The 22,852-nt window shown below is 57.7% G+C and overlaps 5 protein-coding genes across 5 annotated transcripts; 4 read left to right on the forward strand and 1 right to left on the reverse strand.

Moving 5' to 3' along the window:
• Positions 1 to 2,097: 2,097 nt before the first annotated feature.
• PPX1 (Exopolyphosphatase) lies at positions 2,098 to 3,434 on the forward strand (the record flags this gene model as incomplete). Its single annotated transcript, XM_066778050.1, has 2 exons — positions 2,098 to 2,215; positions 2,266 to 3,434. The coding sequence occupies 2 exons, from the start codon at positions 2,098 to 2,100 to the stop codon at positions 3,432 to 3,434; spliced, it is 1,287 nt and encodes a 428-aa protein (XP_066632145.1).
• Positions 3,435 to 6,218: 2,784 nt separating this feature from the next.
• On the forward strand, positions 6,219 to 11,176 carry SLS55_006622 (uncharacterized protein; the record flags this gene model as incomplete). Its single annotated transcript, XM_066778051.1, has 3 exons — positions 6,219 to 7,451; positions 7,502 to 7,611; positions 7,669 to 11,176. 3 exons carry the CDS (start codon positions 6,219 to 6,221, stop codon positions 11,174 to 11,176), a joined length of 4,851 nt encoding a protein of 1,616 aa, XP_066632146.1.
• A 1,692-nt stretch (positions 11,177 to 12,868) lies between these two features.
• SLS55_006623 (uncharacterized protein) lies at positions 12,869 to 14,515 on the forward strand (the record flags this gene model as incomplete). The annotated part of the gene is made up of 1 exon (XM_066778052.1): positions 12,869 to 14,515. One exon carries the CDS (start codon positions 12,869 to 12,871, stop codon positions 14,513 to 14,515), a length of 1,647 nt encoding a protein of 548 aa, XP_066632147.1.
• Positions 14,516 to 15,267: 752 nt separating this feature from the next.
• Positions 15,268 to 17,320, reverse strand: SLS55_006624 (uncharacterized protein; the record flags this gene model as incomplete). Its single annotated transcript, XM_066778053.1, has 4 exons — positions 15,268 to 15,445; positions 15,525 to 17,125; positions 17,181 to 17,192; positions 17,243 to 17,320. The coding sequence occupies 4 exons, from the start codon at positions 17,318 to 17,320 to the stop codon at positions 15,268 to 15,270; spliced, it is 1,869 nt and encodes a 622-aa protein (XP_066632148.1).
• Positions 17,321 to 18,162: 842 nt separating this feature from the next.
• Positions 18,163 to 19,149, forward strand: SLS55_006625 (uncharacterized protein; the record flags this gene model as incomplete). Its single annotated transcript, XM_066778054.1, has 1 exon — positions 18,163 to 19,149. One exon carries the CDS (start codon positions 18,163 to 18,165, stop codon positions 19,147 to 19,149), a length of 987 nt encoding a protein of 328 aa, XP_066632149.1.
• Positions 19,150 to 22,852: the final 3,703 nt, after the last annotated feature.

Genomic DNA, 22,852 nt, shown 5'->3' on the forward strand with positions numbered 1-22,852 from the left:
CTTGCAAACCAGCCCATCGACCGCTTCCATGCTTTGTCAGAGCTGCAGCCCGTTTCTTGTCCGTCTTTTAAATTGCCGTAGTGAATAATGTGAGAAAAGCATGGAGCCCTCCCTAAATTGGCGTTGTAGCCTTTTCAAACAATATGGACGATGATGGTGGACGATGACAGTGGGATTGATGGACGAAGGTAGGCTCATCGCAGGTTCATCGCAGGTTCACCACGGACTGGAGTCGGTAAACCCCGCCGCGCCTATGGACCATTGATGTCATCCCCAGACCAAGACGGATTAGCAGAATATGACGGGGATGCGAGGCAACAGCGAAGGCACTTTGCTAAAAAGACACCAAACTGCTCTTGTAACTGCGTAGGGCAGGGCGTGCTGCAAGTGACCATGTGCAGAGCTTTGGAAATGTAATCCGTAGCATTCTGACTGAAGGCGCGCTGCAACCCTTAGTTCAATGGTTGGATGGGTCGGTAGCACAAGCATTCGGTCCAGCCACCGTATAGTCCGATGAAAGGTGCATACTGAGGATTGCAACACCAGAAAAGGTAAAGTGACGAGGGAATGAACAATGCGAGTGATCATCCGCAACTGCGCTTACCTGTTGCTGTGCCGACTCATTAACAATAATACACGTCATGCGGAGTGATCCACTTCATCTCCACAGAATCGTACGATCCGGATTTCGGCACCGGCGTCGGAAGATCGCTTGATTCCCAAAAGGGATATACTGTAGGTGTTGGTACGTGCAGCCGTGTCGACCCCAAAATAATATACGTACTGGCCCCAAGTGTGGCACCATCTCTATTCTACGTCTTCAAAGTGGGCTGTGGGGCTCTGCACCCTTCAATGCTCTAGAACTTCCAGGCGTCATATGGTGGAGAAGGGCAGTGCGATGCGTTGTCTTCCGGACATGTCTAGGCAATACTCCCAGCCACTTCCGCGCTCTTCATGCGTCGTATTCTGCGTCATGCGGCCGGCTGTCGTCAATCCAGGCGGTAACAATGGCCTTATGTTTCTGGAAAACCGGGGGCACCTTGACTTTGCCAAGGGTAGGCAGGAGAATAAGACGATGATGCATCGGAGGATTTTTCCAGTGGGTCTCTTTGCCGTGCATGGAGCATCGTGGCCTCTCCGGCCAGGGCACGCAGGAAATAGGAAGGCGGATCTGGTCTCGACTCTGAGCGGCAGGCCTGTCTTTGATTGGAATCGCTGCGCCGCGGCGGGGCTCCGCACCGGGATGAGATGTGGAGCTGGTGATGCAGACGGCATCCATCTGGGTTAAGGGCAGATCAGCGCCACCCAAGGGGATCGAATTCGGATCAACAGACGGTGCAGGACGCCAATGCAGCAATGATTGGGACAGGGAAAGTGGCAGGCGATGCATTGATAGCGCCCTTGTCAGCGAGCTTACTTTGTTATTCTGCCGCTCGTTTCCGTGGATTGGCGGGTGCCGCGCCCTGCGCAGGGCTCAGCACGCCGCGCCGTGCCGTCTCGGTCGATGTCGATGAAGCGGAGGCAGATCCATTTAGCGCTCTGCTTTGACCAGAGCTCAAGCGTCGCCGTCTCGATCCGGGCGGCTCGGTGGGGGGTGGGCCGGCGCCGGTCGACGGCTCGTTGGCATCGGATGCAAAGACGTCAGCAGGCCGCTCACCACGCTTGATGCGAGCTACCATGTTGTCGGGGTCTTTCATGAATTTTTCCAGGTTGTTGAGGAGAATGGTCTGTTCGAGCGGATGCAGCTGCCCGCCGAGCCACTCCAGGTGCTCCATTGCGCGCTCCGACTGAGTCCGCCCGTCAGCAGCAGCTGCAGGCTCGGTGCTCGCGGGATCCGCCATGGTGCGGCTGAGGTCGATAAGGAGGTGCGAGAAAACGGTGAGTGGAAGTGTGCGCGAACGAGAGGGCTGCGGAAGGCACAAATGAGCCCTGGGCGGTCACGGCATCTGTAGCTGGGCCGGGTCGGATCGGAGCACCCGCTGCCCCTCGGGCGTGACATCAGACCCCCGTCGGCGATTGACGAGGTTGCAAGCAGAGCTTCGACAGCTGCGCCGCACCGCGAAGCCGAGACAAACTCCCACCTCCTCGGCCGCCAGGATGAGCGCCTTTCCGCGAAACTCGATTCGCAGCTTCCTCGTCCACGCAAAGAGCGCCTTGCGCACTGCCATTGCCCGCCGCGAGCGTGTCACCTTCGTTATCGGCAATGAATCGGCTGGTACGCGCCTCCCGTATTCGTGCGCGTCAAGCCCTGGTAACGCCTTGCAGACCTCGACTCTCTGACCTGTTCGCTTCTCTATGCCTACCTCCGCAGCCAGCGCCCGCCGCCGAACGCCTTCACACCGCTCTACATTCCCGTTGTCAACATCCCCGCCGCCGACATCCAAATCCGTCCCGAGTTTCTTGACCTGCTCCCCCACGCCAACCTGCAGCCGCAACACCTCATTACCCTCGACGACCTTCCGTCGCTGGACGTAATTGGGAAGACGCTGCTGCCGGAAAACACAAAGTGGATCCTGGTCGATCACAATGCGCTGCAAGGCGTTCTGGGAAAGGTGTACGGCGAGCGGGTCGGAGGTGTCATAGACCATCATGACGATGAGCACAAGGTCCCAGAAAACACTGGCGACGAGCCCCGAGTGATATCGAAATCGGGCAGCTGCTCAAGCCTGGTGACGGAGTTCCTTCGCCCCACGTGGGATGCCTTATCCTCCGCGGCTGTGTTCTCCGGGGCCGCCCATGGGCAAGCCGACGAGGCTGCCAACGATGCGGGCCAGGTCCGGCTGTGGGACGCGCAGGCCGCGCAGCTTGCGTTGGCCAGCATCCTGATAGACACCACGAATCTGACGTCCGAGGACAAAACCACCGAGCATGACGTGGCCGCGTCCGGGTACTTGGGATCCAGAGTCATGTTGTGTGACAGGACAAACCCGGAATTTAATAGGGACAAATTCTACGATGAGATCAACCGCGCGAAGCAGGACATCGGCCGATTGGCGCTAAACGACATCCTGCGCAAGGACTACAAGCAGTGGAACGAAGGCGGGGTCAAGCTCGGCATTAGCTCTGTCGTCAAGCCGCTCGACTTCCTGCAAGCAAAGGCCAAAGAGGAAAAGCACGGCAACTTGTCCTTTTGCGACGCCCTCGGAGACTTCGCCAAGCAGCGGGAGCTGGAGATGTATGCGATCATGACAGCATTCTCCAACGACAACGGCGAGTTCTGCAGGCAGCTGCTGCTCTGGGGTCTATCAGACCGTGCGGCGGCGCAGGCTCGCGCATTTGCCGACTCTGCAGCTAAAGAACTGGACCTGCAAGAGCTGGAGGGTGAGTTCCATGTCTCCGGCCATGATCCTGGATGGAAAAAGGTATGGCGGCAACAGAACATTGCCGCCAGCCGCAAGCAGGTTGCGCCGCTGCTGAGGGAAAAGATGAGGTGACTGCACTACCACTGCCCCGCCAATGGCGCGGGGCTGAAAAAAAGGAGGCTAAGCGCCAGCAACCGACTTCGGATGAGGCTCTGATGGAGGTAAGTTTGGTCGTGGCGCCTGGCAGCGGTGGCAGGGTTACATCGTGGCCCATTCGGGTAATTGCGGAGTGATCTAAAAGATGCTCCGCAGACACGTGTATCCGTTGACGACCTCAATCCACAATTAGCCCTAACCTTCACCGATATACATGCGAAGCGCGAGCTTCTCGCGCATCCGCAGCATCGTTGCTTCCTTCATTCGCGGACAATTGCATGATTCAGACAGACATGGCCTGTTTCGCCAGCTTCGTATGCCGTCATTGGGTGCTATTTTCGTCGGTTTCAGTGAGCAGCAATGTCGGTCTCCCGTCCAATGCTGAGAATCTCGCATATCTACGAGATCGAGACGGCGGCTTTGTTGTGACGACCCTGAGTGGCTGGTCAACCGTCTCACCACGACACGACGGCGGTTGCCAAAGTCCTACGGCGTACCCATCCGGCTCCACCTCGATGAGCTGGTTGAAGTTCTATGGAAGACCTAGCCGCGCGGCGGAGTAACACGGATTCAGGTGATGTCGCGTGTACTGACAACAGACAGCAGCCCCGCGCAAAGTAGCGGGGGCGTGAGGGTCTCCAGCACGTTTGGGACAACCTTAGGCTTCTGCTAGGCGCCGGGAACATTCGTCAGGCTTCGATGCTGCATCTCGGACAAAATGTACGTGCGGTAGAATTCGCGCCGAAGATGATTTTCCTCTGGGACAAGCAAGATCAGCAATCCTAATCCAGATCACGTCTGGTCGGACGCAGTTGGGTACCTGCTCCAAGGTGTCGGAGCGTTGCCCAAGCAACATTGGGTATCCACGACCGTTGAACAACATTTGTGCGCGCGTCTGCAAATGCAGCGCCAGCTGTCGCAACGAGCCAGAGTCAACGTGACGCGCGGTTCTGGGCTGCCAGCGCGGCTTGGCGCGGCGGACTGAGGCTGGGGAGCGCAGGACGGTTCCCTGCGGCTATCTGCATGGCACAGGTTACATTTTGTCTCCAACCACCTCCAGCGGCCAGGCCAGTCACGAAAATGGCCGGGTGTTTGCCCTCATCTCCGGCTGCAGAAGGCGCAGCAGAACGCCGCCTATAGCAGCGCGGGGGTTAAATGAATTCACTGGCTCTGATGGCGTACAGCCGGGGTCTGTGTCTATGCTGCTGGCGCATAAAATCTGAGTCAAGGCGGCAGCCAGCCATGGCACGACAGCGCCCGCCTGCGCGTAGTTGCATAGTGAAGAACAGGGCGGCATCGCCACGGTTCAACGGTTCGCACGGCGGTCGAAGTCCGCACAGATCGCCTCGCGGGCGGCAGTCCCGTCGAGCTCGAGGCCGGCGGAGCGCGACGGGCAGCACCGGCCGGCACTCATTGGAGAGGAGGTGTTCCCAGCATGGGCTGCAGAAGGCGAGAAGCGAGCGAGCGCGACGGCCAGCATGCATTGACAGCGCATCAGGGCTCCGTGCAGCAGGGCGGTCCACTTGATCCACTGATTGACCGCAACGTCGATGGCTTCTTTGCGACAAGCAGGAGAGGCGGCGCGACCGCTGCTGGAGCCCGCTCTGGCTGCGGTGGGCGCGGCCGCAGATGCGGTCAACAGGCCCAGCGCCGGGCACTGGGCAGCAGCTGCGCCGTCCGCAGCGCCGTTGGACTACGGCAGCTCCCAGCAACTAGAGCAGCGCAGCTACTGCGACTCTCGCTGCTGGCCTGGACGGGCGGCTGGCAGGCGGGGATTCCCAGCCTCCGCGGCGCGACGAGCAGCACCACGGCGGCAAGCTGAGCCAGGCGCTGGAGGGGCAGGCGCATCGTGACTTTCTGGTCGGGGGCATGCACGAGGCTGAATAGAGGAAGCGCGTCAGGTGGCCCTCAGCGTCGCAGGCCCGCCAACTCATCGTCTGCCACGGCGAGCCCAATCAGCGTGCGGCGCCCCGGCGCGCGCTGCCAGGATGCAGCCGGGTTCATCGATGGAGAGGTTCGGGCAGTCGCCACTGGCTGAGGTGTCGGCGGCCAATGTAAGCGCGCTGCGAGGCGAAATATCTGTCGCTGCTCCTGCTGCTGAGGCCGGTCCAGCGTTGTCAAGCCCGCCCGAGTCCAATCGTGGCGCCCCTGAGAGCGCGCCGTATCGATAACAGACCGCAGGCCATCACCGCCCAGCCCAGTGCCAGTGCTCACGGCTGCCACTTCACACGCGCTAGACGCTCCATGCAGCGCGCCCGGAGGTTCGCCCAGTGCCCGCCCAGTGCCCCCGACGCCTAACGGCTCTCCTCCAAGCACCACGGTCCGACCTCGAGCGCCGCACGTCTCGAGCCTCGACTTGCGCGCCTCCCCATGGCGCGATGATCAGACGCAACCAGCTCTCCTCCTCGCCGTCGGCGCCGGCCCATTCGTCTCCGCGTACGTTCCTGCGCCGCCTCCCCCGGTTGCCCGTAGCGTCGAGCTCTGGCCTCTGTATGATGTGCTGGCATCCGCTGACAGGATTCCTATACAGCCGTGTCACCTACTGTCACCCAGGTCTCTTCTAGGAGCCCTACGCCGTCCGCCCCCGAAATCCATGACCCTCCCCGCGACGCCGCGCGCCGGTCCCCCAGCCCGCACAGGTCGCCCACCCCGTCTGACCACGCCTCGAAGATGGGCAGCCGGCTGGCGCAGACCTCGACTCATGACCCCGACCAGCAACAACACCATGAGAAGCCCGCCCCCGCGCAGCCCCGGCCGCAAATGCCCGTCTCTGCCTCTGCCCCCGCCGGCCGTCTCCCGCGTCTGCTCCCCGCCGATGTCTCGCACTATACAGAGCCTACCTTCAACCCAGATATAGTCTCCACCTCGTCCACCTCGCTCGCCGAGCTAGCCCACCTCATCCGGCTACAGAGCTACCAGGAACAACGCCGCTGCCATGCCCGCGTGCGCCTCCACCGCTCGCTGGTGGCCAACGCCCTCTCCGCGCGGCTGGTTCATTGCGGAGAGCTGGTCCACCGGACGCTGGTCGACCACTTCCGGTCCGACGACAAGAAGAGCTTTGCCCAGCTGTACAATGCGCTGCACGACGTGCGCAATTCGTGCGACGCTACTCGGCGCTATGCGCTGCTGGAACCCGACTTGGAGTTTGGAAAGACCAAGACACTGAAAAATGAGCGCGTTAATTCATTTTCTACTTTTATGCATGAGATACCCACCAAAATCCGGGATGATCTGTTGGAGTTTCTTTCGGAGTTGCGCACTAACCCAGACTTTCTTGCTACCCGTATCACCAGTCTTTCGCAGCAGGAGCTGGCCTCGTTGACTACCTTCCGCCAGGCCCTGGATCCTATAGATTCTGTCATGGCGCTGCAGGCCAGGGGCAAGCCCGTCCCCAGTGCCCAGAAGTCTCAGGTTTTGTCTGGCTCCACAGCAGTAGAACGTCTACTGTCTTTTCAACGCCATGATCCCCTTTCAGCCCTCATCTACACCATCTTTGCCAACTCTTCTGGTCCGGACTCTACCGAGGATCTCCGCCGGACGGATATCTGGTCCACCACTTGTGCCAGGCTCATCACTGAAGGGAAGCCGGGAAGTGACAAGTTCATCAAGAGCGTCTTGGATGCCTGGGCCGGGATGCGGGAATGGCCTGGAAAGACCAACCTGGAGCTCTACCTCATGGAGGTCCTTCAGGATGGCCAGTTCCTCCTTGAGAAGACCGAGGACGTCCCCAGGCAAAGAAGCCAGCCGGAGGCCCGGAACACCAAGGATACGATTGCAGCGGATGAATTCTACGATCGGTCTGTCCTGAAGTTGTTCGAGGTCATCGACGATGAGCCAAGCGCCGGAGGCATCCCTGAGGGCATTCTAGAAATAGGTACGGCAATCCTGAAGAAACTTGAAGACTCACGGAAGCACCGCACTGCGGCACAAACCTTCATCGTCTCGAGATGGTTCTTTTCGACGTATCTTCTCAACGCCATCATTCATCCGGAAGTAAGGCCTCCTTATTGCGTTGCGAGAGGATCGTTGCTCACATTTTACAGAGCCAAGGCATCATGACTGGTCACCACATCACCGAGCATGCGCGGCAAAAGATCCTGAAGGAAATTGCTATCCGGGCCCAGAAGCAGGTCCTGGACATGACCTACAACTGGTAGGATACATTGATTAATCTCGAGGCAAGGTGAAACATGCTTATAGTTCGACTCAGGAAACAAGCCGTGCCGATCCTACCAGAAATCCGCCACCACATCGACAACATCATGAACAGGTTCAGAACTCGTGGCCACCACAAGCCTGTTCTTCTCCCTGCCAAAGCGATCACTTCCCCTCGAGAAACCGTGGAAGTTCAGCCCTTCGTTGTCATGTGTCCCTCCGATGTTGTCACTATCGTCAATAGCTTGTACCCTGAGAGACGCCCGTCATCCAGTCACACCGAAGATGGCCAGCATCGTGGGTTAGCATCCGGCGCTTCCTCCATCTCTGGTGTTTCCTTGGCTTTCCGCAATCCGTCGCTCTCCGGAGACGCGAGCTCCATCTTGAGCCAAAGTGCAGCATCGTCCATGACCAGTGATACCACGTCAAGGGAGCCGCTCCTTGAGCCGCATTGTGGACCCGTCGATAGCCATCATCCTCTTAACACAGGTAATGGTTACACGGAGCACGAGAACAAGGTGGAGCCCACTGAGGAGTACGGCCAGAAGATCAGGATTACCTGCTCGGAAATGACCCGAATCCTCAATGCGACTGGCTCCTGCCACCCATGTGCTGAGAAGTGGGCTGTCCTCTACGTTTCCTCAGACGGGAAGGAGCTCAGGACTCGTATGCGCAAGGATACTGAGATCGAGGATGATCCGGACGAGGATTCAACCGAGAGTGAGAGTGAAGACGAGGGCCATGGTGACAGGATGGAGCTGGAGAACGATTACCATTCAATCAAAATGGCCATTGTCAAGCTGGTTGAGGAGTACGAAATCCCGAAGGAGCTCACCCCAGAGAGTGAATCCAAGGGATTCAGCAATCGAGCGTCCGCCCTTCGCCGAGAAGCACGGCCATCTGGTCCCAACAGAGCATCGTCAGCGCCACTGGGTGACAAGAACCCGTATCACAGTGCCAGCCACAGCCAACTTTCATCCATGTTTGCCAACCAAAGAGGAACGCCTCCGTCACGAATGAAGCTAGCTCACGGCCGGAGCAACTCCAACGCGGACCTGAAGGATCCTGCAAACGAGAAACCCTCGGTCCTCATCACAATGCTCGAGGCTGCCATGAATCAATGTCAAGCCCGTTCGGATTTTGTCAACGCGCACCTGTACTTCAAGACGCTCCAGCAGCTGCGGAAGATCCAGTCTGCCTCGCTTACCCGCAACGGGTATGCTGCGCTTCTGAACTACTTCGGCCGGGGCCCACGGGAGTCGGTCGCCAAGTCAAGTAGTGCTATTGAGGAATTCGAGGCCTGGTTTGTGTGGCTCAAGCAGTCCCAGGAAAGGCATGACATGGCCATCGAGGACATGATGACCAGTATGAAGTCGCTGAGAGACAAGATGTGGTACATCACTGATGTCCGCAACTCGGCTGGCTATGAGGAAGCCCGCAATGTTGCGCTGGCATTGAAGATCATGGGCCAGCCGACCAAGACGCCTGATGGCAAGCCAATTCAGACTCACCGGCCGCGCACCACGTCCAAGGTTGCCAACAACTTCCTGTTGAAGACAGAAGCGCAGGTTCTCGACCTGATGGCCGCGCCGTCTGACCATGGTGGACCCAACAAGCTGGCAGACGAACAGTCGGACATGACTTTGCGTTGGCTCAAGCAGTATGCAATCGAGAGTTCGTTCTGCAAAGGCGAAGAGCGGATACATCGCTTCTGTCTCGAGCTGGACAAGTGTGTCAACAAGCTCGTCGGCGACGGCATTCTTGACGGGCCTGTCCTGTGGTCCAGTGAGCTTTACCGTCGGGACAAGGAGGTTTTGGACACTGGTCGCCAGAAGGGTGATCTGTACCTGACCGGCGTCGGCACTCTGAGCATTGCCGGCGATGAGGAGTACGAGTCCCACCTAGGCAAATCGAGCCTACGCAGTCTCGACTTTGCGCAACGTGCAAGTAACAGCAGCTTGCGCTCTGTGCATCGCAACGGCTCTCAGCAGAGCTTTGACTCCGGTAAGTGGAGCGGATCGAGACCCCTCGATCTCATGGACTCCCAGGATTACTTCGGCGGCTCTAGCCCAGTCCTGTCGATTGATTCCTCAAATACGTTCTGGTCTCCTTTCCAAACCCAAGCTGCTACTTCGCCTACGAGCGCGACAAGCATCCGTCCGGGTTCCTCCCGCGGCACAGTGATGCTGAAGCAGTCGGCGACCGTCAATGAGGACAAGCGTCGGTTCCTGCTGGACCTGAAACAAACGTTGACAGGCCTGCTCCTCAGTGATCTGGGGACCATTGTTTTTAGCAATGGTAGTGAGACAGATTCATGGTTCTCCGGTGACCTCGGCGAGGAATGCCTCGTCCGCAAGGAGGAGGAAGAGAAGCGTCGCAAGCGCGCCGCCCGCAAGAAGAGCATGAGGAACCTCCGAAGCGCAGCGAAGGAGCAGCGTCCCGGCTCAGAAAACCAGTCCTCGACCGATCACTCCAGCTCAGGCACCGATGCCACTGCCCGTTCTGCGGGCATCTCCGCCAAGAAGGCCGGCCTTCTCGAGTTTCCCTTCAACTCTGCTTTCCGTCGCCTTTTGCACAAGTTCGCCACTCACCCTAATCCTTTCTCGAAGCTTCACGCGCTGTACGAGCTCGAGCTGTTGATCATCGCCTCGCTCAGCAGCCGCACCGGCCGAAGCTACAGTCGCCGGGAGACGTTGCCCACGGTGCCGCAGTCTCCGACGTTGGGATCTGTGCCCGAGTACAGCTCTCGCGAGGCTACAGCCAATCACGTTCAGGCTCAGAACTTGGAAGAAGCCATCGCCAACTGCGAAGGCAGACGCTCGCACTCTATGATGAACAATGGCCAAGAGTCGGCTTCGCCTTCTTTCCGCAACGGTGCTCGTTCGCCAACCGGGCCACCCAGCACCGACATGATTGTCGATGTGCTCACCGGGTTGTTCCGCGACGCCGAGATCCGCCCCAAGACGCTCTTCCGCGACCTACAGTACATTGCATCCTTTGTGCCTGCACAGATGCTCGACAAGACTGCACGTGGCAAAGCGTTCTGGGATGCCGGACTCGCCGCGCTTGGTCTCAAGCAGGATATCTGCCGGATCATGGTTGAGATTGCGGACGACATTGTCGCGCTGAACACGCAAAACCGGTCTGCGGCCCTGCAGCACGCTGCCAACGGCAGCAGCGGCGCTTCAGAGAAGGCTGGCATCACCAATGCCACGGTCGCTCCGGCTCCGGACGACCCGCTGAACAAGTTCACCATGGAGGATGCGGCACACATGCTCATCATCACTGCCAAGGAGGGCGATGCGGTGGCGGAGCGTGAGCTCGCGATCTTCTACCTGACGCATCCCGATCTCCTGCCGCGCACGACGCTGCCTTTGACCAAGCCCACCGAGGTGTTCAAGGCGGAGCTGCTCCAGCGTGATCGCAAGCGGGAAGACCCGGCACGTAGCGATCCCATCACCATGTGCGTTGCGCAGCACTGGATGGAGATGTCGAAGCGCGGCGGTGATCAGCTGGCGACCAAGTACCTCCGAGCTCGTGACGAGATGGAGAGGATCCCATAGGTTCCTCGCAACTCGAAGCTTCTCTCCCACGCATAGCGACGGATTCGCATGTTTCCACCTTTGGCATACACCATTTATTCGCACATATACCAACCACCAAACACGCTTCGCTTCAACCATTTCTCCGCATTCTCACCATCACACCATCCCCTCCACCCTTACCGCACACCCCCCATTTGACAACAGACCGCACTCAAACCCTGGTAGCAGGACCCCTTGTACATGTTCTCTTTAGACGCATTACGTTTTCTGGGCAAAACGGGATAGGAAAATCAAAGGTGATGATGATGACGATGACGAATAAACCCGGGGAAAAGGCTTTATTTATCTTTCATGCCCCAAGTGGATTGGGGGTAGCCGGTCGATGATGAAACTCGCCGGACGCCGATTGGGGCTGCGCGTGGCTGGGGCCGTAGACTGTCACTGCCGATGCTGGATCAGAAGAGCGCTGGAAGAGCTGGGTTTCTTTCCAACCCCGGCCAGCAGGCAAGTAAGCAGGTCACATGGCGCGCGGCTCCCTTTGCAACTTTTCATGCATCGTTACGAGTCTTCTTGGCTAGGATAACAAAGAACGGGAGGTGTCGTGGTTCTCCACGGACGCTTCCTCGAATCTTTTTCTATTTCTTTGCGTGGTCGCATAGTGGAGCTTTCTTCGACCAGCAAAGTAGCTCTTTATCGATTTTTACAGCTATATACCTATTCCGTACAGTACGTAGTTTGCAATAGTAGTTCATCTTCAACGTTCTGTGTTCCGATGCTCTGATTTCTTGTGTCGGAGGATAAAAGGTCTGCGTAACCAAGCTTGCACTCATCACGACTATCAGCCCAAGTTACGGGTAGCTTCAGGAAAAGGTGTGAGCCACATGCACCTTACTTCATCATCCAACATCACGTGATTAAAGGATTTCGGTATCCTGTCCGCGAATGACCCGGACCCTTTCCGTCCCCACAACCAAAAAAAGTCCATACTTCTACAACACCCTTGACTCGGCAACAGACACGACTCCGTTAAAAACCCCGGAATTCTTTGGCTCTTCCGTAAAGCCGGACACGCGACGCCTGCAGCGAAAATTTTTCATTGCGTCTTCTGGCGCGGAAAAAAAAAAAAAGAGGAAAAAGAACACCTAGCATCCCGCACACCTACCATCCATCCATTCGCATCTGTCCTCCTCAAAAAGTGGGAAGAGGGGGAAAAAAGAAAAAAGAAAGAAGAAGAGAAGGTAAGAAAAAAAAAGAAGAAAAATGGGACCCGACGAACCGCTCCCGCTGCCGGCCGACTTCGCGGGCGACGCCGACGGCTACGTGTCGGCGCTGCTGCGCTTCGGCACGACGTCGACGGCGCTGCGCACGCTGTGCGGCGGCGTGCACATCCTCGACTTCTTCACGCGGTCGCCCGACCTGTACGCGCTGGTGCTGCCGGCCGAGTGGCGGGCGTGGTTCGCGCGCGACGACGTCGACGTCATGGGCGTGCTGGACCTGCTGATGCGGACGGACCTGGCCGTTTTCGACGACGACGAGGCGGCGACGGGCCGCGAGGGGTGGGGAGAGAGGCCGCCAGAGTCGCTGTTGGCGTTTGTGAGGGAGGTGAGGGGCTTGTCGTTGAGGAGGGAGTGGGAGCCGGCGGGCGATGCGAAGACGGTGCGGGGGAAGGGCGGGAAGGTGGCGGGCCTGCCGAGGCATATCGCGCTGGGCATGAATGTGAAGAAGCAGCATGAGGTGCAGCATTTTGCGGCGTTTGTCGATCGGTTGACCGACGACATTGCGAGAGAGAGGGGCGGTGACGGGGCCGCCATCACGCATATTGCGGATTTTGGCTCCGGGCAGAACTACTTGGGCAGGGCGTTGGCGAGCGAGCCGTACGGGAAGAACATCATTGGGATTGAGAGTAGGAGGAATAACATTGAAGGCGCCAAGGGGATCGATGTGTTGGCGGGGCTGGCGCCGAAGAAGGTGGTGTTGAGAAATAAGAAGGAGTGGAGGAAGGAGAAAGAGGAGAAAGAAGGTGCTGTGTTCAAGAAGGGAAGGGGAAAGAAGCAGGACGAGTGCGAAGATTGTGGAGATGCGCCGGAGGAGACGACGGCAGCACCTCAGCCTGCATCTGAAGAGAAAGAGCAAGGGCAAGAGGACGCCTTCGCAGGATTCGCGCCAGAGGGAACTGCAGATCTCGTGCGGCGAGTCGAGAAGGAAGCATTCAACGGCGTGCCAAAGGGATCAAAGAAGGCCAAGCTTCACCTGCTGGAAGAGGGCGGCGGCAGCATTCAATACGTCGAGCACCGGCTCGAGGACGGCAACCTCGCCCACGTAATCCAGGAAATCGTGGACCCGTCCAAGGTGGCCGAGCAGGACCAGAGCACCGAGGCCAAAGAAGACATCAGCCAGCCCTTCGTCACCACGACACCGGCCGTGACGGCGAGCACGCGCGCGCAGGACCCGCACCTCATGGTCATATCGCTGCACTCGTGCGGCAACCTCGTGCACCACGGGCTGCGCTCGCTCTCACTCAACCCCAACGTCAAGGCCGTGTGCATGATCGGCTGCTGCTACAACCTGATGACGGAGCGCCTGGGCCCGCCTTCGTACAAGCTGCCGCAGCTGCGGCCCAACCACCCGCGCCTCGAGGCTACCGCCAACGCCTTCGACCCGCACGGCTTCCCCATGTCGGACCGCTACGCCACCTACCCCGTGCCCGGCACCGGCGACGTCGGCGTCCGCCTCAACATCACGGCGCGCATGATGGCGGTGCAGGCGCCGCAGAACTGGGGCCCCGTCGACAGCGAGGCCTTCTTCACCCGCCACTTCTTCCGCGCCCTGCTGCAGCGCGTCTTCCTCGACCGCGGCGTCGTCGAGCCGCCGCCCAGCAACAGCAGCAACAATAACAACGAGGACGGCGACGGCCATAGCCGGGTGATGGAAAACGGCCGCACCATCAGCGGCTCCGTCAGCCCCGCCGGCTGCAGCAGCGGCGGCGAGCCCATCGTCATCGGCTCGCTGAAGAAGAGCTGCTACGCGAACTTCGTCGCCTACGTGCGCGGCGCCCTGGCCAAGATCGACGGCAACCCCGACCAGCCCGAGCGCGCGGAGCAGGTGCGCGAGAAGATGAAGGGCATCACGGACGAGGAGATCGCGCGGTACGAGGTGGAGTACCGCGCGCGGAAGAAGGAGCTGGCGGTCGTGTGGAGCCTGATGGCGTTTGCGGCGGGCGTGATCGAGGCCATGATCGTGGTGGATCGGTGGTTGTGGTTGAAGGAGCAGCCGGAGGTGGAGAGGGCGTGGGTGGAGCCCGTGTTCGACTACGCCTTGAGTCCGCGGAACTTGGTCGTGGTGGGCTTGAAGAAGTAGTTTTTTTGTGTAGCGGTGCATATACCCAGCGAGTGGCGTTTGCCCACCATCAAAGAAAAGTGGCTCAACGGCCCACTTCCAAAGCTTCCAGAGACCGACCACCCTCCTGTTCGATCCCCGCAAGGCCCAGTATTAACTCTCTGCCAGAGCAAATCGCTCTACGAACCTCCCAACCCGACAATGACTTCGAGGAGACCCAACGTCAACTGACCGAGCATCCCCGCCAAAGCCACTGACAATGTGTAGCCTTACAACCTAAGCCAGCTCACACCCTGGCGCCATCCGCTTGACCGGGTCGTGGCAAGCCAGCTCTCTCCATATTGCACCTGGGGCACAGTCTACCAAGCCTAGCCTGCTGCCGTACAAGGCCGTCCCGACGTTCATTAGAAGCCCGGTTCCGTCTTAAGCAACCAGTGCAGCCTTGAGGTTCCCTTCAGGTATGTTCCATCATCTCGCTAGTCGGTCTCTGGAAGCTTTCTTTTTTTTTTAGGTTTTTTTTTTTTGGTTTTTTCCTAGTGCTCTCCTCACTTCAATGCGCCATTGCCATTGCCCTGGCCCCTAAGTATTTGTATCTTACGTCTATTCGCATACCAACTTCCACTTAAAATCCACGTAATCTTTAAGCTGTATTATAATTTCCTACGTCCGACACAGCTACAACTAGAACAGTCTATACCAAAGGTCGAACACTATGAATCAACGTTAACGAAAACCACCGAACTGCCAACAGTCCTTACTTATTGGCACATGCGTCACCCCCAAAACGAATCTTGACCCTTCCTCCCATCCGCCTTAGGTGGCGTCGTCACCGTGTAGCTCCATGTCTCGTCGCCGTCGACGAACAGTCGATACTGCAGCATACTCTGCTCGCTAGTCTTCGGGCTGGTGATCTCGATAGCACCGAACTTCGAGTTGCCATCCGGGATGTATCTACGCAACTAATGTCAGCAAATTCTTCTCCGTCCACCTGGATCTGCTTCGAGAATAAAGTTATGTGTCGTGAACTCACTTCAGACAAACATCTTCGTCATCGCCAACATCTTCATACGTCCGAACGGGCAAATAAAACATGCTTAGTGGACTGGTGCTGAACTCATGCACCGTCGCGCTCTGCGGCCACCTGCCGTCCTTCGGCGGCGGGAACGCCGTGGCCGCGAACTCATGCCTGTCGCCGCTGAGCACGACGAAACCGACCCCACCTTTTGCGCCGACGTCCCACATGGCCTCGAGCAAGCGCTGACGCTCGGCGAGGTAGCCGCCCCATGTGTCGAGTTTTGACGGGCCGTGGCGCCAGTTCTTGGTAAAGGGGATGCTAGACACGATGACCTTCCAGCGCACGCCCGGCTTGGCCGGCTCCGCCTTGATCCACTCAAGCAGGTCGCCAGCCTGCTGCGGGCCTAGCATACTCTTCGTCGAGTCCCACGGGTCCTTCTCGCGCTCCGGTTCGCGGTAGCGGCGCGTGTCCATCAGGAAGAAGCTGGCGGGCCCTTGGGTAAAGGAGAAATAAGTGTCACCCGTGCTGCGCACCGGTGGCGGGTTGACCGCGACCTGATAGTGGCGCCACGGCTCGTAGGCGGCCTGGAAGACGCCGGTCACGTTGCCGTCCCAATCGTTTTCGATCTCATGGTCGTCGAGCACATGGATCCATGGCAGCTTGTTTGACACAGATGGCCATTCCGGCGCCGAGTAGACCTGGCGGTACTCGCGCCGGTAGTCCTCATGCGCTGCGCCGTGCCGGATGGGCACATCGATGTAAATGAAGTCTCCCAGGAAGAGCATGAAGTGCGCGCTGAGCTTGTCAATCCACTTAGCGAGGTGCTCGAAGCCAGGGATAGAGAGAGGGTGCTGGAACGGATTGTAGGGCACACGGGGCTTGATGCAGCTGGAGTGAAGAAATGTGTATTTGCCGTGATTGGCATCCCTTGCGGATATCTTCCCAGCCGGCGGTGCAGTAATGAGATACCCTGAGTGGTTATTAGACAAAACCCACTGGTACTTGGTGTCAGGCCTAAGCTGTGTGATCTCCACGGCGGCAGTGTAGTCCGTCTCTTCGGACAGCCAGTCAACGCTTCCGGCGTGCTTCCACGCCGTGTCCTGCGGGCGATGTCCAGAGTCCAGGCTAAAAGGCGGATCTGCGAAACGATACGACACAAAGATGGGTAGCTTGCTCAAACTCGGCTCGCGCACCATGAGCTTCGCCGACTTGTCCGACACATAGCCGACGCGTGCAAAGGAAAGATCATGCTGGGGATAGAGCACGGGGGCGCGGTAGATCAAGTCCAGCATCATGCCGACCAGCAGGATGTTGATGGCAAAGGTGACCCAGCTCCATAGGGCGGATGACGGACTCGGTCGACCGGTCAGGAGAGTCTTGAAGATGCGAGGGTCCTTCTCCTGGACGGTAACGATCTCCTCGACATCCAATTCCTCGACTGGGCCGGGGCGGGGGCTCTCAGCGACGTCCGGGGTGTCATCTCCCTGCGCAACCGTCTCCTTGGTTATTATATCGATTTCATCGGACACGACCTTGTAGGGCGAGGTGGACCAGAAGCTGGCAAAGAACGAGGGAACGTAGATAGCAATAAGAGCGGTCGCAAGTGGAGGGACGATCTGGAGGAAGCAGCGTCAGCTGGGGCTGGCGGGCGTGGCATTGGGCTGTACGGACACTCGTGGGGATCTACTCGAGGGTCAGCGGGATTGTGGGGTCTGCGATTCGACGGAGCTTACCCATCGCAGGAACACGTAGATAGAGAGACGGAGGAGGATGGAGGTGGCGGTGGTGATGGTGTCGGAGGTGGAGGCCATGCTGCCGTTGCCTTCACATCAGAGCATGACCTTGAAAGACAGCTGGTAAGGAGACTCGGGGTTCCGTCTCGTGCAGCTTCGCATGCTGCCGGCTTCCGCTGCTGGCCCGCGCGCAGTCTGACACTGATGTCAGTCCATCACTGTGACGCCATCATCATGAGTCAGCCAGGGAATGCCGTATCATCGTTTTTCCTGCTCCGGCACGCAGTCAATACTCATCGCTTGTACCCCGTCGCTACATGCTCTTTGGAAGCTCTTCTCACATGCCAAACGACCGGTGTCATGCAGACATGGGTGGGCTGTTTCCGACTTAGACCCAGGTATCAATCTGTTTTCGCACAAAGCTGCTGAATGCCCAGGTAAAACCAAGTGTATACCGCAATCGCCAAGTAATTCCTAGCTGTTGTCAATCTCGCAGCCTGCCTTTCCCATGTTGCCGGGGAAATACCTTGTGAAGATAGGCGTATGGCCGAAGAAGTTTGGATCAAGTACCTGCCAGCGTCAGGACGAGGTCCACCACATGTGAGTCGAAGGCGCGGTTGGCCATGGCTGCAGTCAAGACAGGTGAGGCAAGATGGGTGAGATGCTGACGGTAGCGTTGGAGAGATGGTGAATGAAGGTTTTAGCGTTGGAGAGATGGTGAGTGAAGGTTTTAGCGTTGGAGACATGGTGAGTGAAGGTTTGCGCGTGGGTTCGAGAAGGGAAAGGAAGGTGCGTCCAGGGTCCAGACACAAAGGGCAGTTACAGTCAACCCATTTAGGCCCGCCTCATTTTCGCTCGCTCTTCCTTTCCTTCTCTACCTCTCCACACACCATACCTGCGGCCAACCCGCGAGGCTCAACATGACGGGCATTCTTCAGATAGCTGTTCAAGTGAGCATGTGGGCAAAGGATGGCAATCTGGATAACGGTCTAGAACAAGACGACGGCATCATCAAGTTCACCGGGCCCCCACCTTGGAAGACGGCTCCATGCAAGGACAAGGTCACTCCGAATGGTCCGCCCAAGACTGAAAACGACCTCGCTCCGCAGTACGCATCCAAGACCGACAACGACACCACTCCCACTCAGGCTCCAGCTGGAACTTCCAAGGTCCTTATCTTGCGTCTGGCTGGTCCGGGCCATGACAATGACGAGTCCTTCCGTCACTCGACTCAGCGCCTGTCGGGCTTCCTTCAGCGTTATGCCCACGTCGATACCGCCTTCACTGCTGGCGAAGCCTTGATGCACATCAACAACTCGGGTCTGAAAGCCATCATTGTCGCCGACGACGCCCTCACCATCCGCGACCAGGACACCCATGGGTACATCCCTGCTGGCAGCATCATCATGGAGAAGGTCAAACAGTTCATCGCCAAGGGCGGAAACGTCGTCTTCGCCGGTGACTTCAACGAAGGTGATTTTGCCGACTTTGCTCCCTTCTGGAACACTCACTTTGGCCGCGCGTGGACCTGGCAGGCCTACCATCGTGCCGTGATCGAGTATCAGCCCGAAACCATCGAGTACTTCCCGCCCAACAACTTTCTCAAGAAGAAGTACAACGCCAAGTGCCACTTCCTTGGTAACGTCGACCCTACTGAGACGCTGTACCGGAACCCGGCTGGCGCGGGCCGCTCTCCAGTGAAGGATCTCACGGCGGTGGCATACTGCAAGCTCGGCAAGGGTCACTTCGGGTGGGTTGGAGACGTAAACAAGGAGCTCGCGACCGACGACTGCGTCTTCGCCATGTGCGGCTTCTCCGACCTGCACCCTGAGCTGGACACGTGGTACCCGGACACTTCTATGTCTGTGAGCTTTGGCGCCGACGGCTTTAAGGCCGCCTATGAGTAAGGAAGGCGAACATTCCGTGGAATCTCAAGGTGTTTGCATGGGTTGGAGGGGTTTGGGTTTATGGACCAGCGACTGGATAATTGGCTGGCTGCGATACTAATAGAACGACACTGAGTTTCTTCTTCACACATGACATGGATAGTGACAACCAGGATATCAACAGCCGGACCATCAAGCTGAAGCGGCTCCGTCAAGGTCGAGCCGGAGCAATCACCCCAAACCGCAACACACACCCCAACGGCTCGGGCCGCACCGACTTTCTGTGCTCCGCAATTGTGCATGCCCACGCCCTCGTCAGCAGAAAAGGCGGTTTTGGGGGCCGGCGGCCCAATCGGGTAGGGTCACGCCACCCCTTATCGTAGCCGTGTGTCTCGCTCGTCCGCAACTTCATTCTTCTACAGCGGCTCCGCCCTGCAGCCTGGCCCCAGACTGGGGCCTGCGTCGCCGCCAGAGCTCTTCTCTTTCTGCGGTTCCGTCTCGGACTTCGCTCTGACTCGGGGCGAGCAAGAACGAGATTCGACCGAAGGATGGCTGAACGCCCACCGAACCCGGCGCCGCAATTCTAGGAAGCCCGCCGCAACGCCGTTTCGCGCGAGCCAGCCCCGACCAACTAGTACTGACGTGCGGATCCGCAAGCCGGCGACTGGTGTGAGAAATGGACATGAAACATGGTGCAATCGTTGATAACGAACGCCGTGCGGCACCGCAGCAAAGGATTCCGTTTCGCTTGCTTGACTCTGATGCGGTGGTCATTGCTCCTTGCATCCAAACAATCCCCGTCACCAGATGAGGAGTTCATCTGCTATTGAACCGGGGATCAGCGCCCATCTTTGCCCTTTGTGATGGATCAGGTACGTCCTCGGGCACGGCTAAATACATACAGTTGTTTCGTCTGCGGCCGCGATATTGCGGGCATTGTCCATGACGTAAATGCATGCGGAGTGTCAACGAATGCCTCCGTCTTCCCCACAGGATTAGTGCGCTAACTAGCCCGACCCCATACTGGCCGTGGAACACAGATACGTACCACGGTTGGTCACGTCGAGGGGCGGAACCGTCGAGCTGCTGATATAGCAAAAGTCGGTGCCCTTGTTGCACGACGTGGCTACTCACTTCGGCCCTATCCTGCGTCCCTAAAGCCGTCCAATCGCAGCCACGCCTTGGGGACTGTGACACGCATGGTACATCCATGCGTGCACCTGCGTCCGCAAAGGCCAACTTCATTCTTCTAACAAACGCCACCGGCGCGACCAAACGACTCACACCTCGTTGTCTGCGGATCCGCACGAATTGAGGCTGCGGAAGCGCAGCCATCACGACGTTTGTTACTGACACATCTCCCCGAGTCCAGGGTGAGTATACCCGTAGACGTGTGAAGTTGACGCACAACACAGCAAGAGGACAAAGCTGCTGTAGATCATCGCCATCCCAACGGCGCCTGAACTATATCCATGGCTCCCTTGACGACCCCCGGCCATTTTGAGAACCACGTTCGACACTATCATAACCAGTCCAGCTATAAGTTCAACATGTTTAGAAGTGGCCAGCAAGCCAACGATGGCCGTCGGCATAGACACACCGTAGAAAGCACTCAAGACTCGATTCACATCGAACAACGATCCCGATCAAAGCCGCTAAACCTAGCCCCTTGCCGCATCTTTGCTCCCTGCCAGATAAGTTCCCAAGCAACATGAGATTGTGCCATCAATCGTTAACAAGCCAAGCGTCCCATGCTGGTGACATCAATGGCATCAAAAGCCTTCTCTTTTGTGCTCACCATGGTCCAAAATCGGTGGCCATACAAGCAAGAGAGCCAATACCATTCCCCCCTTAACAATTGTCTTAAGCGCCGCTGCCGCTGCAAATCGGCCGGTCGGTGAATTGGCCATACGCCAGTATCCTCAGCCGCCCAGACGGTAACCCCCGAGGGCGTCTTTGCGTACAATACATCTCTTCCCTATACCATTCAATGGCATTCCAATCAATCCATCACTCGAGGTCACCCTAGTCATCGATTCCAACTCCAGCTTCAATACAAGCTGCGAGAAAGTGCCCCAACGGCCGTTATCGGCATGCCGACTTAGGACCGACGTCCCATGTCTCGCGTACAACATACTCCGAAACCGCTGTAGCGCTCGGCCGCTTTCTTTCGGCATGATTCTGACATTTTTACGGCCCGAGAAGCCAGGGGATCCGCCCGGCGCCTGTCGACCGTCCATAGATCCTCCGGACAACCGGAAGATGTGGGACCACCAATCGGCGTGGCTGATGGTATCGAGCTGTGGTGTTCGTAACGCAGAGGCTTGAACTTGATGGCGGTGAGTATTCAAGGAGATAAAGATACGTGGGGTTGGCATACGTGTGGAATCAATCTGTGGGACCACTGCTGGTGTCACGGCAGATTGGAGGTTACCTTGATGGCGCGGACATGACAATCGCACATTCTGCCTACCTATAGCGATGAGCGTCTGTCTCAACCTATTTCGGAATCGACATTGGGCAAGCTAAAGAGATACCAAAGTCGTCTTAGGTGCTCAGGCGGACAAACGATGCGATGATCTACACAAGAGCCGGCTACTGTCTTTGGACGCCGGGCCGTCACTCAGTGGTTTCAACCTAGAAGCCCAGTAACGGTCAATGATATCCAGGGATCAAAGACTTGGAAAGCAACATGTTTCACAACACTGCAGGACTTTCCAACGCTCAGCCAGTACATCAAGTATTTACACAGCCACGTGCAGACCAAGTATATCCCAAAATCGCCATCCCCGTTCGGAAAATCCCGCGTGTTGATCGTCAACCCCACATCCAGCCCATCCCACCTACTTAGGCGCGCGTGGGGCGCTCCAGCTCGCTCCATATACAGGCTCTATCTAAGAGGGTGCTACCGTTGCGGTCGATGGTGAGCTGAACTTGACGGACGCCGGCGTTTTGCATGAAGTCTCGGATTAGGCTCTCGGCTTTGGCTCCGATCGCCGTATTGTTGGCGAAGCCGGTCATGGAGGCGCCGGTGACATGCCATATGCGTTTGGAGCGGATGTCGTGCGTTGCGAAAACGGCGGTATATCTTGCTTCGCTGGAACCGCCGCCGGTGAGGTGTAAGGGATACTTGCCGGAAGCTTTCTGCTGTTCAATCTCTCCATCGAGATCGGAGGGCGTCAAATTGTACTAGTAAGATGTCCATCCATCACAACTGTTGCACTCTGAGGGTGGGTAAGACGGTCAGTAGGAAGTAAAGGAAGGCGACATCAGGGTGATATTTCTGGCACCAATCTGCGTTGTATGCGGTAATGGAGAACCGGGACAAAAGTATACTTACTAATGATGAGTGCTTCCCCAGATCATTTTCTGTGGAATTTGGGTGATTGCAAATCGATATCTTGACTTCTGGTCTCTGTTTGCTGCCCAGCGTCACCGCCGGCAACCCCAGGCGTTAACACCACGGCCACAAACGCACACGGCAGGCCATAAAAACGTCAGTCCATAAGGTCCCAACCAAAAAAACCCTATCGATCCTACTCCCAGTTGACACTCAGCTTCTCTTCAGCAAAGGAACAAGAAAATATTCATCGATGTTGGACAAGCCGATAACCAGTCCCTCAGCAACACCCGCTTCGACCGCAGACCCCTGGTACGGTTTTGTTCTCGGTATTACAACATCTTTGGGAATATTCATCGCCTGCTGACTCTTGGCGCTTCTTTT

This window comes from Diplodia seriata (assembly GCF_021436955.1).
Source record: "Diplodia seriata strain FDS-637 chromosome Unknown scaffold_6, whole genome shotgun sequence".
Taxonomy (NCBI): domain Eukaryota; kingdom Fungi; phylum Ascomycota; class Dothideomycetes; order Botryosphaeriales; family Botryosphaeriaceae; genus Diplodia; species Diplodia seriata.